The 14,524-nt window shown below is 49.2% G+C and overlaps 5 protein-coding genes across 5 annotated transcripts in view; 4 read left to right on the top strand and 1 right to left on the bottom strand.

Moving 5' to 3' along the window:
* The window catches only part of LOC9638821 (formin-like protein 20), a 3,356-nt gene extending 861 nt beyond the window's left edge, over positions 1 to 2,495 (bottom strand). The window contains exons 1-8 of the mRNA XM_024682119.1: positions 2,396 to 2,495; positions 1,669 to 2,333; positions 1,548 to 1,596; positions 1,378 to 1,483; positions 1,212 to 1,322; positions 1,090 to 1,164; positions 970 to 1,039; positions 1 to 924 (exon numbers count right to left, since the gene is read on the bottom strand). The exon at positions 1 to 924 is cut by the window's left edge and continues 861 nt beyond it. Coding sequence (XP_024537887.1) covers positions 1 to 924; positions 970 to 1,039; positions 1,090 to 1,164; positions 1,212 to 1,322; positions 1,378 to 1,483; positions 1,548 to 1,596; positions 1,669 to 2,328 — 1,995 coding nt within the window. The 5' untranslated portion in view covers positions 2,329 to 2,333; positions 2,396 to 2,495. The remainder of the gene's footprint in view (positions 925 to 969; positions 1,040 to 1,089; positions 1,165 to 1,211; positions 1,323 to 1,377; positions 1,484 to 1,547; positions 1,597 to 1,668; positions 2,334 to 2,395) is intronic.
* A 115-nt stretch (positions 2,496 to 2,610) lies between these two features.
* Positions 2,611 to 4,809, top strand: LOC9638820 (pentatricopeptide repeat-containing protein At4g02750). The gene has a single exon (XM_024682029.1). It carries the CDS (start codon positions 2,611 to 2,613, stop codon positions 4,807 to 4,809), a length of 2,199 nt encoding a protein of 732 aa, XP_024537797.1.
* Positions 4,810 to 8,056: 3,247 nt separating this feature from the next.
* Positions 8,057 to 9,290, top strand: LOC9638819 (LIM domain-containing protein WLIM1). The gene is made up of 5 exons (XM_002977133.2): positions 8,057 to 8,294; positions 8,421 to 8,520; positions 8,594 to 8,625; positions 8,708 to 8,797; positions 8,854 to 9,290. Exons 1-5 carry the CDS (start codon positions 8,151 to 8,153, stop codon positions 9,043 to 9,045), a joined length of 558 nt encoding a protein of 185 aa, XP_002977179.1. The 5' UTR covers positions 8,057 to 8,150; the 3' UTR covers positions 9,046 to 9,290.
* Positions 9,291 to 10,353: 1,063 nt separating this feature from the next.
* LOC9638818 (mitochondrial import inner membrane translocase subunit TIM44-2) lies at positions 10,354 to 12,927 on the top strand. The gene is made up of 13 exons (XM_024682103.1): positions 10,354 to 10,469; positions 10,555 to 10,646; positions 10,695 to 10,757; positions 10,962 to 11,082; positions 11,151 to 11,699; positions 11,758 to 11,829; positions 11,883 to 11,947; positions 12,002 to 12,070; positions 12,125 to 12,197; positions 12,255 to 12,359; positions 12,418 to 12,489; positions 12,544 to 12,606; positions 12,671 to 12,927. The coding sequence occupies exons 1-13, from the start codon at positions 10,425 to 10,427 to the stop codon at positions 12,800 to 12,802; spliced, it is 1,521 nt and encodes a 506-aa protein (XP_024537871.1). The 5' UTR covers positions 10,354 to 10,424; the 3' UTR covers positions 12,803 to 12,927.
* A 23-nt stretch (positions 12,928 to 12,950) lies between these two features.
* LOC9638817 (coiled-coil domain-containing protein 130) lies at positions 12,951 to 14,403 on the top strand. Its single transcript, XM_002977131.2, has 6 exons — positions 12,951 to 13,037; positions 13,109 to 13,171; positions 13,221 to 13,409; positions 13,464 to 13,623; positions 13,686 to 13,849; positions 13,918 to 14,403. The coding sequence occupies exons 1-6, from the start codon at positions 13,035 to 13,037 to the stop codon at positions 14,242 to 14,244; spliced, it is 906 nt and encodes a 301-aa protein (XP_002977177.1). The 5' UTR covers positions 12,951 to 13,034; the 3' UTR covers positions 14,245 to 14,403.
* Positions 14,404 to 14,524: the final 121 nt, after the last annotated feature.

Raw genomic sequence — 14,524 nt, 5'->3', positions numbered from 1 at the left:
TGGAGACGCTGATGGGCTCTGGAACGGTGCGCTTTGGAAGGCCGGTGGAGTAGTCGTATTTGGCGGCGCTGGAGTGCTCTGAAACGGACTTGGAGGAGCCGCTGGAGTGCCCGGGAACGAGCTTGACATTGCCGGAGAGCTCTGGAACGGGCTTCGAGATGCCGGAGGACTTGAGAACGGGCCTGGAGTTGCCGGAGGTGTTTGGAACGGACTTGAAGTTGCCGGAGGTGTTTGGAACGGACCTGGAGTTGCCGGAGGTGATTGGAACGGGCTTGGAGTTTGTGGAGCGCTTGGCGGAGGTGGCGTCTGTGAGAACGAGCTTTGAGTTGCCGGAGCACTCTGGAACGGGCTTGGAGTTACCGGGGCACTCTGAAACGGGCTTGGAGCCGCCGGACTCTGGGATGTTGGAGCGCTGGAGCTTGACGCTGCTGGAGCAACCGGAGACTCAGTTGCAGGTCCGGACGTACTCTGGAATGGATTTGAAGCAGCCTGAAAGTTACTCGAATAACCAGAGGTAGTTGATGGTGGTGTTGGTGCTGCTGCTGACGGAGTTTCTGGTGCTGCTGCTGACGGAGTGTCTGGTGCTGCTGCTGACGGAGTTTCTGGTCCTGCTGCTTCCGTTTCTGTGGTTAAGGCTGGAGTTGAAGATTCAAGGCCCGTTAAGGCTGACGCTGATGCTGCTGATGCTGCTGCTACTGCTTCTGCTTGTGGGGGACTCTCCAGCCCGGACGCTGGTGCGGCGGGAGCTCCTACTTCAGAAGCTGTCACTGGAGGCGACGGTGGCGCAGCAACTGCCTCGGCTCCTGTCCGCGGTGCCATCGATGGCGCCTTGATAGTCTTCTTCTCCTTAATAACCTCCAGCTGCTTGGTGGCCTCTTCTATGAAGGCCTCATAGCCTTCTATGTTTCTGATAACAATGTCTATCTGTAAATCACACAGTTTAGATGAATCAAGCACAAGCAAGGTTACCTGTGTAAAGCCTTCACAATTTTCCTTGAGAGTTCTTAAACCAACTTCCGCTCCTTCGATGTATGGATATCTAGATAACCAGTAGCCGGTTATGTTTAGCACTCATCACACATTTCTTACCCATATATACGGCAAGACAGAGGCGGGAACGCAAGATTTACCAAGTTTTCTTTCCTCGCAATATCCAAGGCACTCCTGTGATCCCAGTTAGCTAAGGAAAACCGGAGAAGAGAAACTCTCACTTGTAAGCCTTGATGAGGCTTTCATCAGATTCTCGGACGTTCGTCTGGTCGTTCTTCTTATATACTGGCCCAACCGTGTGAATGACTCTTGAAACAGGAAGATTAAAAGCCCTGCACGTACAGGAACACTCCAGGGATTAATCAACGTCAAAAGTACGTGGACAACCTTGTACTGATAGCATCTCCAACTTCGGCCTTGATTCCCTGAGGAGCAACATCTGGAAGCCTCTGTGTGGCATCCAAAAGTCGAGAACCAGCAGCTTTGAAGAGCACTACAGCGAAAAAAGAAATAGGCATGAAACACCAGCAAACACAAGAAAACATAGATAAGCTTACCAGCATTCACTGCCGGGCCAGTATTAAGTCGCTTGTTTGCAGGAGCAATCTGCCAAGAACAAACAAGGAATTAGCCTCCAAGATCACATCGAAAAGAGAATGAAGAGAACGATATACTGACCACCGCATCCGACTTCCCATCCACAAACCACTTGGACAAATCACCGAAGTATATAGTGCAAGTACACGTCGGGGAGAGCCGGAAGTGCTCGCGCTGGAGAAGCTCCGTGGGTGGCGGAGGCGGAGTGAGCCACTCCATCACCTTGGACTTCTGCTTGGTCGGATCATACGGCCTAGGAGTTCCAGGCTTTGGCCGCGGCGATCCTGGCAGTCCCGGTATCTGACTCCCAGGAAAGTTTAACCCCGGCGAGGAGCTTGGAGGCCTGGCGGACGTGAACTTCGCGTCGGTTGGAGCATTGGGTGCTATGGCCGAGGGTCTCTCGCTCGGGAGAGCGTTGGTCTCGGTAGCAAAAGGCCCTGGCGGTGGAATGGCCGGAGGAGTTTGCATCTGTGGATTGCCCGGCATTGGAGGCGGCGGAGTGGCGGCGTTGTCGAACGGGAGAGGCGGCGGCGGAGCATTGTTTCTTGGCGGGACTGGAGGATTCTGGCCAAAGCTACCGGAATAAGCCGCGCGAGTGGTCGCGGACATTGTCCTGGAGAGGAAGAAGGCCTCCTTTGGCGCCGAGAAGGCGAGGCTCCCAATCCTGCCATCGCCAAACAGGCCGGAGGAATGCGTTCCCAGCGGCGGCAGCCCCCCGAGCTGCGTCACGGCATGCTGCATGATTTCTACACCAAAATGCGCGCTATCAGAATCGCATTCTTCGCTCGAATCGCGAGCTTCGTCATACCTGGAGGAGGGATTTCGAGCGGCGAGAGAGCGGCGCCTCCTTATCCTCGCACCACGCGCGCCCGTAGGGCAATGAGGGCTTTGTCAGGGTTTATGGGAGAAGAAGATAAGCAGCGGTGTCGACGGTCAGGATGCGCCGCCGGCCAATCCAGCGGCGCCGCTCCCAGATATTTCGAGGGAAAAGGAGAATCTACTTAAACAAGGATTAATTAGTCCATGCTTAAGCTAAGAGAGCTCGCGAGGACGAAGCCTCGCGTGATCGTTCGCCAAATTCCCCCTATCGACGATCGATTCGCGGCATTCCAGGCGGAGATCGAGGGCATCGCGGCTCGAATTCGCGCATTGGGAGCGAGCAAAGATCTCGAGGGGCTCAGGCAAATCCAGCGGCGGCTCCGCGAGAGCGACCACCGCGAGAATGCGCTCCTCTGGAACCTCCTCACGCAGAGCTATGGCAACTGTGGCAGCGCGGCAGATGCCCAGAGGAGCTTCCAGCAGATCGAGCGCCCCAGCAGCGTCTCCTGGAACATTGTCATCCAGGCGTGCGCCCGGGGCGGGGATCTCCGTCAGGCGCGCAAGAACTTCGACGCGATGCCAAGACCTAACGTGATCTCTTGGACGGCTATGGTTGCAGCATATGCTCAAAGAGGGCATTTTGACGAATCAAAAGCCTTGTTTGATGCTATGCCCGTTCGCAACGAGGTAGCATGGAACACGATACTCCAAGCCTACGATCAAAACCTTACACGCACCATTTTCTACAAGATGCCGCAGTGGAACAACATTTCTTGCACAGTCATGATCAAAGCATTTGCCGAGAGTGGGCATTTACTGAAAGCACAGAGTTTGTACAACTCTTTGCCTGATCCAGATCCACTCACAAGTACGTGTATGTTACACGCATACTCACAAAGCGGGAAATTAGATGACGTGAAGTTTGTGTTTGACAACATGCCCGTGCGAAACGAGGTATCTTGGAATACCATTATTACTGCATATGCCCAAATAGGGCATTTTCAGGAAACGATGGCGCTGTGGAGAAACATGCCTCTCCACGATCGAGTAAGCTGGAATTCGATGATCCAGGCATTGCTGTTCGTGGGTCTCATAGATCAGGCGAAGGTTGTGTTTGATTGCTTCCCAGGTCCCTGTGTCTTCACCTGGACGAGCATGATCGCGGGGCTGGGACAAAACGGCGCGACGTTGGAAGCGAGGGCTGCCTTCGATGCAATGCCGGAGCGCAACGTCGTGTCGTGGACGGCGCTGCTGCAGGCCTACGCGATGATCGGCGATGTGGCTCTGGCGATCGCTTCGTTCCAGCGAATGCCCCAGTGTAATCTCGTGTCCTGGACCGCGATGCTCACGACGCTGGCGCAGGGTGGTCGGTTGGGCGATGCGAAGGAGTGTTTTGACGCCATGCCCGAGCGCAACCAGGTGTCGTGGAATTCGCTCGCGGCGGCATTTGCTCAGGGAGGAGATCCCGATTATGCTGGAGCAGTGCTGGATCGAGCTCCAGCTCTGGATGATTTCTCGTGGACGCTGTGGATCCAGATGCTGGGCGATTGCGGCTTGGTTGGTCTAGCAAAAGATATCTACGATTACGTTGGGAGGGAGAATGTGGTGGCTGGAAACGCGATGATACAAGCATATGCCCAAAATGGGCATTTAGAGAAATCGCAAACGATTTTTCATATGATGCCGCTAAAGAACGTTCTTGTGTGGAATGCTATGCTCAAGGCCTTTGCGCTGCATAGCCGCGTAACGGAAAGCTCACAGGTATTTGAGAAAGCTCCACTCTGGGACGCACAATCTTGGACTTCTATGATCCTAGCAAATGCCCAAAATGGGTATCTAACCAAAGCCAAGTCCCTGCTTGAGAAATCTCCAGAGAGAACGGTTTTTTCTTGGAACGCTTTGCTGGTAGCGTATGCCCAAAACGGACATGCCCGAAACGGGGTAATCCTTTTCAGAGACATGGTTCTTGACGGATCTTGCAAGCCTGATGACGTCTCCTTTGCGAGCATTCTCAGCGCTTGCGGCCATGCTGGGCGAGTCCGAGACGCTGTGGAGCACTTCACTGGGATGATCTCCGACCACTTCGTCCAGCCGAGCTGCGAGCATTTCCACTGCATGGTGAGTGTTTTGGGCCGTGCTGGTAGATTGGTGGAAGCCGAGAGTTTGATCTACAGCATGCCTTTCGTGCCGGATTCCATCGCCTGGAAGACGCTGCTGAGCTGCTGCCGGATGTATAACGATGTGGAGAGAGCCGAGCACGCGGCCGAGTGTGCGTCGGCGCTAGATCTACACGCCTCCTCGTCTCCTTTCGTGCTTCTGGGTAATCTTTACACGGAAGAACTCCTCGGCGGTGTCCACTCTGGAATGATTGACGATGACCATCAAAGTTTGATCATTGAGTGAGAAGTTTCAGCGATGGGATTGCTGGCTAAAGCTCGAAGATCACGATGGTGGATCCAGAAAGATGAACTTACGGCCGAGAAAGTTAAAAGTCTGACCTTTGGAGAAGAAACTATGGCTCGTTCGTATTGGTGACTCTTAGACTGTTGGAGAGGATTTGCCGTGATTATATCATGAAGCAAAGATCAAGCACAGCATGGATCATCATCGCATCATCATCATGCTGTGTAGAAAAACAAGAATCTCTCACTTTCGTACCTCTAATTGAAAACCTCTGGATGGATGTACGCTGCTCGGCCAGTTCTATTGAATTCGCCATCAATGCGAGGCTTTTGTTGCGGTCCACCCACCAGCGCCACCACCAACAACAACACAGCAACAGAGCAAGCAACAAAGGAATGGAGATGGAGTGTTAAGCGTTTCTTCCACAAGCTGGTACCTTCGAATGGGCTCTTTCTTCTGCCAACGAGAGAGAAAGATCCACGAAAAACACGAGCCTGCTCGATTCGATTAGATCTGACGAGCTCTTCGAGTGATTCGGTTCCTGCAAGATCGACTGCAAGCACAAAGATTTCACACCCACGGCTAAAGAAAACTCGAGCTTGATCGAGAGTGAGCACCACACTGAGGGGAATGAAGCCTGGTCCGAGACAAAGCTGTGATCACAACCTTGTGTGCGTAGCCTTAGTATCAAATCAATCTCTCGAGCTAGGCTACACTCCCCACATCCTGGTTCTCACTGAGGAAAAGGAGGATTGCTCTCGCTATCCTGTTGTTTCCCTTGCAGTCACGGCCTCCCATTGCAGCAAAGATCCAGTCATTCTCTCAAATCTCACGAGACGGTGACAGACAAAGCAGATGATCTAGCTGCAACATAGTAAAAATCCAAGAGCTAGGAGATCTCCTCCAAGAATTGAGCTGAGAAAATTGCTTGGCTTTTGGGCTTGGAAACTTCTAATCTGGGACAGGAGCAAGAAACAAGCAGACTCTCTGGGGTAGGATTCTGGAAGCCTTGGAAGGCAAGAAAGAGAAAGAAAGAGTGGCAAGAGCAATATCAACAAAGCCAAGCTAGCGCGCACAGGAAGATCAAACCAAATGGCTAAGAAACAAGAGGAAAAACTTGGAAGAAGAAGAAGAAGAAGAAGAACAGTCCTTCCTCTCTTGAAGAAAACTCTCTGCTATATCATAAAAAAGAAGCTTAAAAACAAACCAGAGAGAATGGCACCACTCCACTCATATAGGATGATTCCCTGGAGGCAGTAGTTTCCAAAGATTTGAAAGATAAGGCCTTGGTTCTGTGCCAGCCACTGGCTACTGCTAATGCTAAACAAGCATTTTGGCTGGAGCTGGCACAATTGGGCAAAGGCATTAAATGGAGCACAATCCCTTTTTCAAACAAAATAAACAAATGAAAGGAAGAAAATATTTTGGGAGACATGAATAGTTGTGTTTTCATGTTGACCTGTTCAAGCATTTCAAACAAGCAAAAATATAATTGATTCATTTCCATGCACGTATACTAAATGGTATTTTGAAAAGCACCACTGGTAAAGTCGAATTAGATAAGATAAATGTATTGTAAATACTTTGGCTGATCGGAATGTTCTAGATAGATTTTTATGGTGAATTTTACAGAGTTTCTGAATGCCTTGAGAGGGCATTTTGAAAACTGTTGTCTCAAGCAGCCAGCTTGCTCAGATGCAAGCGAATCAATGCGCAAATAGACCCACGAATATTCTAATCCCATTGTCCCAGCAGCATGAGTGACATCCAGCATTCCACCTGGTTAGATTACGAAACCCCATACGCGTATTGGCTAGTCAAACACAAAGATACACCTAGAAAATACATATGAATGCAAACTTTGTTTCTTTCTCCCGTCGTCAGGCATCCGTAACTTTCACAGCGGGACGAAGAGAAATAAAGAAAAATAGATTGAAATAAAAAACACAAAAACAAGCACAACTTACAAACAAGCAAAACCAAACAAAAGGGGGCACATTGCTCAATGATCTCACTGCTCTACGCATATCTATACAAGCTGGTACCAGCAATATGTGTCGCCCTTTTGTATACTGATACCGGAGAAAAAGCTAGAGTTTCCTCTGCGGCCCTTGTTCCCTTGCGCCAAAACGAAAACAAAGACAAAACCAAAATGCCAGTCCAGGGCATTTGGCGTCCACCTTTCGAAGATCCCCTCCCCGAATATTCTCTGCTTTAGAAAAATGAAAAGATTTGCAGGGGGCCCATGATTGCCGTTTGATTCCCTCCAACACGCATTATTGCATATGCCTTCTTTTCTGTAGCTTTTCAAGGGGAAAAAGGAGGGAGGAATATTCAAAGCGAGTGTTGGGGTATATTCGCCCCACCGCCAAACGACGTGAGTGGTGCTATGCATCATTGTTAGATTTTTTTTTCTTTTTTCTTTTCTTGCGTGATCGTCGCATGAAGCCAGAAAAATTAACAAAAGATATAATCTTTAAAGCTTTTTTCTTGCCTTTTGGTCCCAATGATAAAGATCAAGACGATAATTATAAATCGATTGGAATGAAAATGGCATGGTATGATGGTCGTGATGATGCATTTTAATTTGCACTCACTTTCATGATCCTTGCGAAAACCTTTCCAGGCAATTCGAAAACACAAATCTCCTGGGCGATGATTAAAGGTGTCTAAAGGTTTGCTAAAACTACAGGTTTTTCTCACTGTACTAGGAGGAATCTCTCGTGGGCTGTGTGTGTTTGAGCAAAGACTTGGTTAATCTTGCGAGCAATGGAATCTTTCGTGTAATGTGAGATGGGGCTTTAGACTAATCTGTTTGGAGTGGATCCCGGAATCTCTAGAGATCCGGGCGTACGGAGGTGAAATCTCTGGACAATCCAACTGGTCCTGGTGGAAGTCAATGTGTTTAAAATTTGTTGCGAGATTGATCGATCAATGAACCCACGATCTTCTTGACTGTCCAAGAGAAGAGAAAAATCTCCAGACGATGTGGGAAGTTCTCTGGTTTACAAAGAGAATGAAAACTTCCGTACAATATTGACTGGATTTTCTTAGAGAAAGGAAAGCTTTACCACGAGTTCTAGAAGCCGGCCACGTCAGCGACCAACTTTCTCTCTTATACAGCTGGCGCGCTCGCACTGGCTGTCATTCAAATGTTCGGTGCTGCCAGACAGGATGCGCTTGCCGACGTGTCACACTGCTAGTGGTCCCCGTTTTAGTATACGCTGTGGCCGAAATGCTAGGTCGTTTTTGGGTATTCTAGGGTTCTCTTGGCAGCGAGGTCGGATCAATCGATCGAGCAGCGGGCGAGGGCGCCGGGCGGCAGTAGCAGCTGTTCTAGGATGTCTTCCTTTTCTTTCGCCGGGACGCAGCAAAAATGCAAGGCATGCGACAAGACAGTCTACTTGGTGGATCAGCTCACTGCCGATGGCGTCGTCTATCACAAAGCGTGCTTTCGATGCCATCACTGCAAGGGGACATTGAAGGTAATTGGGAGACTGAGATTGAGATTGAGAGAGAGAGAGAGAGAGAGATGAGGATTTGATTCAAGATCATGTTTCTCTCTCTTCCAATTTGAGCATGATAGAAATCTTTGGTTTCTTCGATTGCAGCTTAGCAATTATGCTTCGCTGGAGGGCGTCTTGTATTGCAAGCCCCATTTCGATCAGCTCTTCAAGCTCACGGGAAGTTTCGATAAGAGTTTCGAGTCAGGTAGGAACTTTATCTTCTAAAAGAATGTATTTTTTCAAATTGATCGCGTCACGACTCCACTGTGGATTGACAGGACTTCTACACAAGCCCGTTGGCGAAGAAGCGGTAATTCAAAAAAAAGAACAAGACTTTTGACTTTGTGGCAACCAACTTTCGGCTGGTTTTTTTTGTTTTGTTTTCGCAACAGAGCAAGACGCCTTCCAAGACATCGCTCTTGTTCTCTGGGACTCAAGAAAAATGTTTTGCTTGCGGGAAAACTGTGTACCCGATCGAGAAGGTTTGTCTAGTAGGATGTTTGGTATCTAGCGAGTGACGATTTCTTTGATCTTACAGGTCACTGTTGAGAACACATCGTATCACAAGTCTTGTTTCAAATGCAGTCACGGCGGCTGCACGATATCTCCCTCGAACTACCAAGCTCACGAAGGCCGGCTTTACTGCAGACATCACTACGCTCAGCTCGTCAAGGAGAAAGGGGACTTTAGCAATCTGTCCAAGACACCCGGAAAGGCAGCAGCGAAGTGAAGCGGATGAATCGAAGATCACGGAAAAAAAAAAGACAGAGGAGATTGTTTGGAGTCTACCATTTGCAAGGTTTGATTGAAAACGCTGCTGCCGAGGTGAGTGGTGGATTGAATTGTGTGATGTAAACGAAAAGAGAGAGTATATATTTCCTAGAGGTGTGGTTTCGTTTGTTTATAAACGAGACTGTATAAAATCGTCGAGCTTCTCTTTTTTGTGTTCTATGGAATGAAAATAAAACTTTTGTACGGGCGTGATCACGTGTACGGAGTTTAAACATGGCAAACTTGGGTGTGGCTATGACGATGGCGGCCACATCCTTGGTTCCAGCGATCCACCCCATTCCAAGGTCAGTGGCAGCGCCATTCTCGGCTAGAATCGCGAGAGTCTCCGCTAGATCCATCCCTCGCTGCTCCATCTCATCGCCCACCAATGTGGATTGGGAGCCCTCTTCGACGAGCGCTAGCGCGCATTCCGTGAAGGATTTGCTGGAAGATCTCAAGGCCGTGGGAAGGATGAGGATCATCGTCAACACCGGCGTGGGGGTGCTGGAATCCGTGGTGCCGAGCCTGGACAAGCTCTTCTACAAGGATTTCCCGGGAAAGGGCGAGTACGCGAACTTGATGATCAAGGAAGACAACGTGGACTTCCATTTGCTCGTGGACAAGGTCTCGTCGGCCAAGCTGATACAGGGGAAATCCATGCAGGGAAACATCACGACTTACATGGTGAGGTTCTTCGATGAGAGCGAGAGGAGCGTCGCGAGCTTGATGGTGATGTGGAGACCCGATGAAGTTGGCGCTTACGACGATGGTCAGGTGGATTCTTTCAAGGATTTGATCGCCAAGTACGGCAGCGATGTCAAGTTTTCGTGTTCAAGAAGTTGAAATTCCTTTCCAGAAACTTGATAAATACAAGTCTGGAGTTACAACATATGAACCTCTAGAAGATTTTCTCAGTGTGAGACTGAGGCTCTTGGAAACCTTAGAGTTCCTTTTCTGGGTCTTTTGGCCACAAGAGGAGAATTCCTCCTGGTTGCCTCACTTGCAGTGATCATCTTTAGAAACAAAGAGCATGAAGTTGCCAAAGCTGCCGGAAGAATCCCCAGCCGGATGATGGAAAGAAGAATGAAAAACGTGATCGCTACTGCCTCTGGGGACAGTGATTTTTCCCGAGAAATCGCAGTTCTTCGTGTTCTCGTCATTGTCGTCATTGTAGCGAAAGGATTCTCGAATGCTAGGTTTTATACTATGGTAGCCTTTTGGCTAATTCCTAATTAGGGAATGGGTAAAGTTAGGGTTAGGGCTGAGATTTTTGTGTCAGCCCTAGCCCTAAACCTTGCGTGGAGACGCGGGTTTTAATCGCGGCTGTGGGACGAGGCGATGAGCATGAGCTTCTTCTTGCGCCAGGCGTTGCGCTCCCATCGCGTAAGCTCTCTTCTTTTCTCGCGCGCCATAGATTTCTAGCGAGCGCGCCAATGGATCGATTCGATCATTCCTTCTGTGCTTCTAGGTTCTTTACCCGCGACGCCCTTTCCACTACTCCCCGCGCAACCAGAGCATTTTCCAGGAAATCTCGAAGAAGCTCAAGGGCGAGATTGACAGGTTTGCGAATTTTCGCATTGGTTTGTTTCTCTGACGAGTTTTTCCCAGCAATCCCGAGTTGCAAAAATCGATCAAGGAGTTCAAGGAGAAGGCAGACGATTTCAAGAGCAGGTAATTCTTTCTCACAGCTTTGAGTGATGGAAGGGGGAGTAAGAAACTAGAAAAGATCTTCTCTAGTCTGTTTTTTTTCTTGGAGTGGAGTTTTTTTGTGGAGGATGGTCCTTGGTATAGGCTCAGACATATTTTTGATGTTTGAGGGACGCAGATCTCCACCCTTGGTGCAAAGGCTCTCTGATATTGGCAGAGGAAATGCAGAACTAAGGAGACCGCCGAGCATTTGTACAAGCACGTTGATGCTGCTCGGGAAGAGGCGGAGACGAGAGCAAAGCAAGTGTCGAGCGTGATCAAGGAAAAGATATCCGAGGCATCAGAACAAGTAAGCTTGCTTTTTCTTTCTTTGCCTTCTTGTTCCAATCAAAGTTTGTGTGCTGATATGACTGACAGGTCAGGGGCAGTGTGATTCCTAGAGCTGACAAATTACAAGAAGGGGCACGAGACGAGAAAACCGAAGAATCTTCCAAGGCTGGGATCGCTGAAGATGCTGCCAAGGCGGAAGAAGCTCCCAATGCACAAGAGGCTTCGAAGGCTCCCAATGCACAAGAGGCTTCGAAGGTTCCCAATGCAGAAGAGGCTTCGAAGGTTTCCAATGCAGAAGAGGCTTCGAAGCCTCGAGAATCTCCCGATGCGCAAGAGGTTCCCAAGGAGGACAAGGAACACGGAGGCACTGATTCCTCACAGCAAAAGGCTCAGCAGTCGGCTCCCGGTGGAGGAGCTTTCGCTGGGAAAGTTAAGTCGGTTCTGGACTCTATGCGAATAGGAAGTGTAGCGTCAGTGGCGAAGGACGGCTACAACTTGATTGTGGAGGAGCTTACGTCGACTCGGAAAGTGAAGAAAAGCAAGCCAGGATTCTCCAGAAGCAGCGCAACGGATATCGTTCCTGTTGCAAAGACGACCACTGGCTGGCGGAAACATTTGGACGACTTGAAAGAGAAGGTAAGATTGCTCTTTCGTTTTTTTTTTCTCTTTTTAGCTAAGTGAAACGGTGTTGCAGGCCACTTCTCATCCATTGTACAGGCGCTTTAAAAATGTCAAAGATCATCCAGTAGTTCAAAAAACCAACGAGGTACTTGCTGGTTTCGTTATTTGTATCCCCTGTCTTAAACATGACATGTACAGATAGCGGACGAAATGAGGGATAGGTGGGAAACGAGCGATAGTCCTGTCGTGCATAAGATTCAAGAGTACGTATTGCAGTCTCTCCACGCTTGATTTCACTGTTGATTTTTTCTCTACAGCCTAAACGAATCGTTTTTTGGCGAGACGGCAACTGCAGCGGCTTTCAAAGAGATTCGCAGCAGGGACCCGTAAGGAATCTCACGTCAATCACTTTGTCTTGTCTTGACGCTCGAGTTTTTCAGGACCTTTTCTTTTCCTGACTTTGTCCTGGAAGTCCAAGAAGATATCAGACCGATACTGACTGCGTATCTCAAGGTGAAACATTCTTAATTGAGGCTTTTCACGATTTCTTACTCATCGTATGGGGGCCAGGGAGATTATGATACGCTGAGAAAGAAAGTTTGCAAGGAGGTCGTAGAGCGATGTCGCGCAGAACACAGAGCACTTCAAAGCCAAGGACTATATGTCGATACCAAGGTAGAAACTGCAAGCTTTCAGCTTTCCAGGACGCTTTCTAAGCTGCTCTTTCTCACAGATTCTTTACATATCGGAGTTGGAAGTCAGGGAATCGAAACTAATCGGAAACGAGCCAGTTATCATTATCTCTGTGAGTTCCGCTTTGTTTTTCTAATCCGTGCTAAAACGCTTCTCGCCGTGTTAGTTCCAAACGCAGCAAAACTACTGTGTGCGCGATGAGTTCGGTCACATACGAGAAGGATCAAAGGCAAGTATAGTTTCTTCTTCTGTTTGCCGGAAAGCATCTAACGAGATCTCGATGGATCGCGCAGGACGATATCCGGACGATCCTCTACGCTTGGGCGATGCAGCAAGTTTCTCTAGACGAAATGGATCCGGACGAGTTCACTCCGCGATGGCGACTGCGTGAGATGCAACAAACTGGATTTCCAGCGATCATTTGATCCCAGCTCTCGTTCTTATATTTTTTGTTCGTTCTCTAGCGCTAGCAAGAGCTTCTTCTCCGGTGGAACACGGCCTTAAAGAGCTTATAATTTTTTACTTGAATAAAACCCCGTTAGCATTCTAAAAGGGGTACGCTAGAAATTTAGGGTTTGTGGAGCGTTTTGGGAGGGCGCTCTTGATCGCTCTCCGGATCATCGATTCCAGCGCGCGGCGGCGAGGGATCGTCACAGAATGGTACGCGCTGCTAGCCTAGGCGCCGGATTTCACAGCTCACGATCGATGCGTTTGCGGTTTTCTTGTTCCAGTCGACGCTTGCGGCAGCCCGAGCTGATAATTTCTACTTCCCTCCAGAATGGACGCCCAAACAGGTACTGGATGAGCTTGTTCGATTTCGGATTTTCTAATCTCTTGGAGCAGGGATCTCTCAACAAATTCCAAGGCCAGCATCCCCTCAGAGAGAGGGCGAGGAAGATCGACCAGGGAATTCTGGTCATCCGATTCGAGATGCCTTTCAACGTGTGGTGTGGTGGATGTCACTCGATGATCGCCAAAGGTGTCCGGTTTAACGCGGAGAAGAAGCAAATTGGAAAGTACTACACGACCAAGGTATGGAAAAGAAAGTTTGCCAGGAAGTCCTTAAGAATTTCTTTCGTGGTCTAGATATGGAGTTTCTCGATGAAAGCAGCGTGTTGCAAGCACGAGATAGAGATCCACACCGATCCCAAGAACTGCGAGTACGTGATCGTCAAGGGAGCCGAGAGAAAAACCGAGACTTACGATGCGGCTGATGCTGGCTCGCTCGTTGTAGCAACCGGAGAAGGTAAGATCCCTCGCAAAAAACATGGTGTTTTGCTCACAGCTCTATTTTTTTTCCTTTGGCAGACAGGGAGAAGTTGACGGATCCTTTTGCCAAACTGGAGCACGACGAAGAGGACATTCTCAAGGGAAAGGAATCGGCGAAGCAACTGATGCTCTTGCAGAAGCAGTCGGATATCAAGCACGGAAACGACTACTCCGTCAACAGAGCTCTTCGAGCGCAGCTAAGGGTACACGACTCGACTCTCATTCGTTTCTTCGTCTTCCACTCGTGCTAACGTCGATGGTGGCAATCCAGGATCAAAAGAAGAGGGTGGCCTTGGAAGAGGCGCACTCGAAGAAGCTGGGCATTGGAATCAGGCTGCTCCCAGCGTCCGAGGACGACACACAAGCAGCGGGGAGCGTTCGTTTCGCGCAGAAATTCGACAAGAACAGGAGAGACAAGAGAGCGGCGATCCGCGCCACCTCGATCTTCGCGGAGAGCGGCGCCTATGGATTGCCACCGGCAGGCAGCGATCAGAAGCTCCAGCTCCTGGCCAAGCGGCGGAAGATCCAGGCCGCGGAGGCTCAAAGCTTACTGCGCGGAAGAATCAAGGCTTCGTCGCTGGCGGCCCAGAGATCATAGCAAAGCAAAGCAAAGTTCGTGGCAAGTAAAGTTTTTTCTTTCGTTTTTACCAACTGAGCGTGGATTTCCAGTAGAAGAAAAGGTGGCGATGAAAGAGCTTAAAACCCTTGTAAAAATTGTAATAGATCATCTCTTCCACTTGAGAGTTTCTTCCTTTTATCGGTTCCACCTGGTGTTTATTCCAACTGGTTCTTTCGTTAAATTTTCTTGCCCAGTTGGAAGAATGGACGATCCAAAGTAATCCAGGAAGAATCTTTTTAATTTGTGGTAACGAGATGGT

The sequence above is a fragment of the Selaginella moellendorffii genome, unplaced genomic scaffold (assembly GCF_000143415.4).
Source record: "Selaginella moellendorffii unplaced genomic scaffold, v1.0 SELMOscaffold_33, whole genome shotgun sequence".
In the NCBI taxonomy this organism is placed as follows: domain Eukaryota; kingdom Viridiplantae; phylum Streptophyta; class Lycopodiopsida; order Selaginellales; family Selaginellaceae; genus Selaginella; species Selaginella moellendorffii.
This window is presented reverse-complemented; position numbering and strand designations above follow the sequence as displayed.

Bases quoted from the DNA above. Each gene is read 5' to 3' on its own strand.
- LOC9638820 (XM_024682029.1), top strand. From the start codon at position 2,611: ATGCTTAAGCTAAGAGAGCTCGCGAGGACGAAGCCTCGCGTGATCGTT.
- LOC9638819 (XM_002977133.2), top strand. From the start codon at position 8,151: ATGTCTTCCTTTTCTTTCGCCGGGACGCAGCAAAAATGCAAGGCATGC. The intron at 8,295-8,420 runs GTAATTGGGAGA...CTTCGATTGCAG, and splicing joins ACTGCAAGGGGACATTGAAG to CTTAGCAATTATGCTTCGCT. The intron at 8,798-8,853 runs GTTTGTCTAGTA...TTGATCTTACAG, and splicing joins CTGTGTACCCGATCGAGAAG to GTCACTGTTGAGAACACATC.
- LOC9638818 (XM_024682103.1), top strand. From the start codon at position 10,425: ATGAGCATGAGCTTCTTCTTGCGCCAGGCGTTGCGCTCCCATCGC. The intron at 10,647-10,694 runs GTTTGCGAATTT...AGTTTTTCCCAG, and splicing joins CTCAAGGGCGAGATTGACAG to CAATCCCGAGTTGCAAAAAT. The intron at 12,607-12,670 runs GCAAGTATAGTT...TGGATCGCGCAG, and splicing joins ACATACGAGAAGGATCAAAG to GACGATATCCGGACGATCCT.
- LOC9638817 (XM_002977131.2), top strand. The intron at 13,624-13,685 runs GTAAGATCCCTC...TTCCTTTGGCAG, and splicing joins CGTTGTAGCAACCGGAGAAG to ACAGGGAGAAGTTGACGGAT. The intron at 13,850-13,917 runs GTACACGACTCG...GTGGCAATCCAG, and splicing joins CTCTTCGAGCGCAGCTAAGG to GATCAAAAGAAGAGGGTGGC.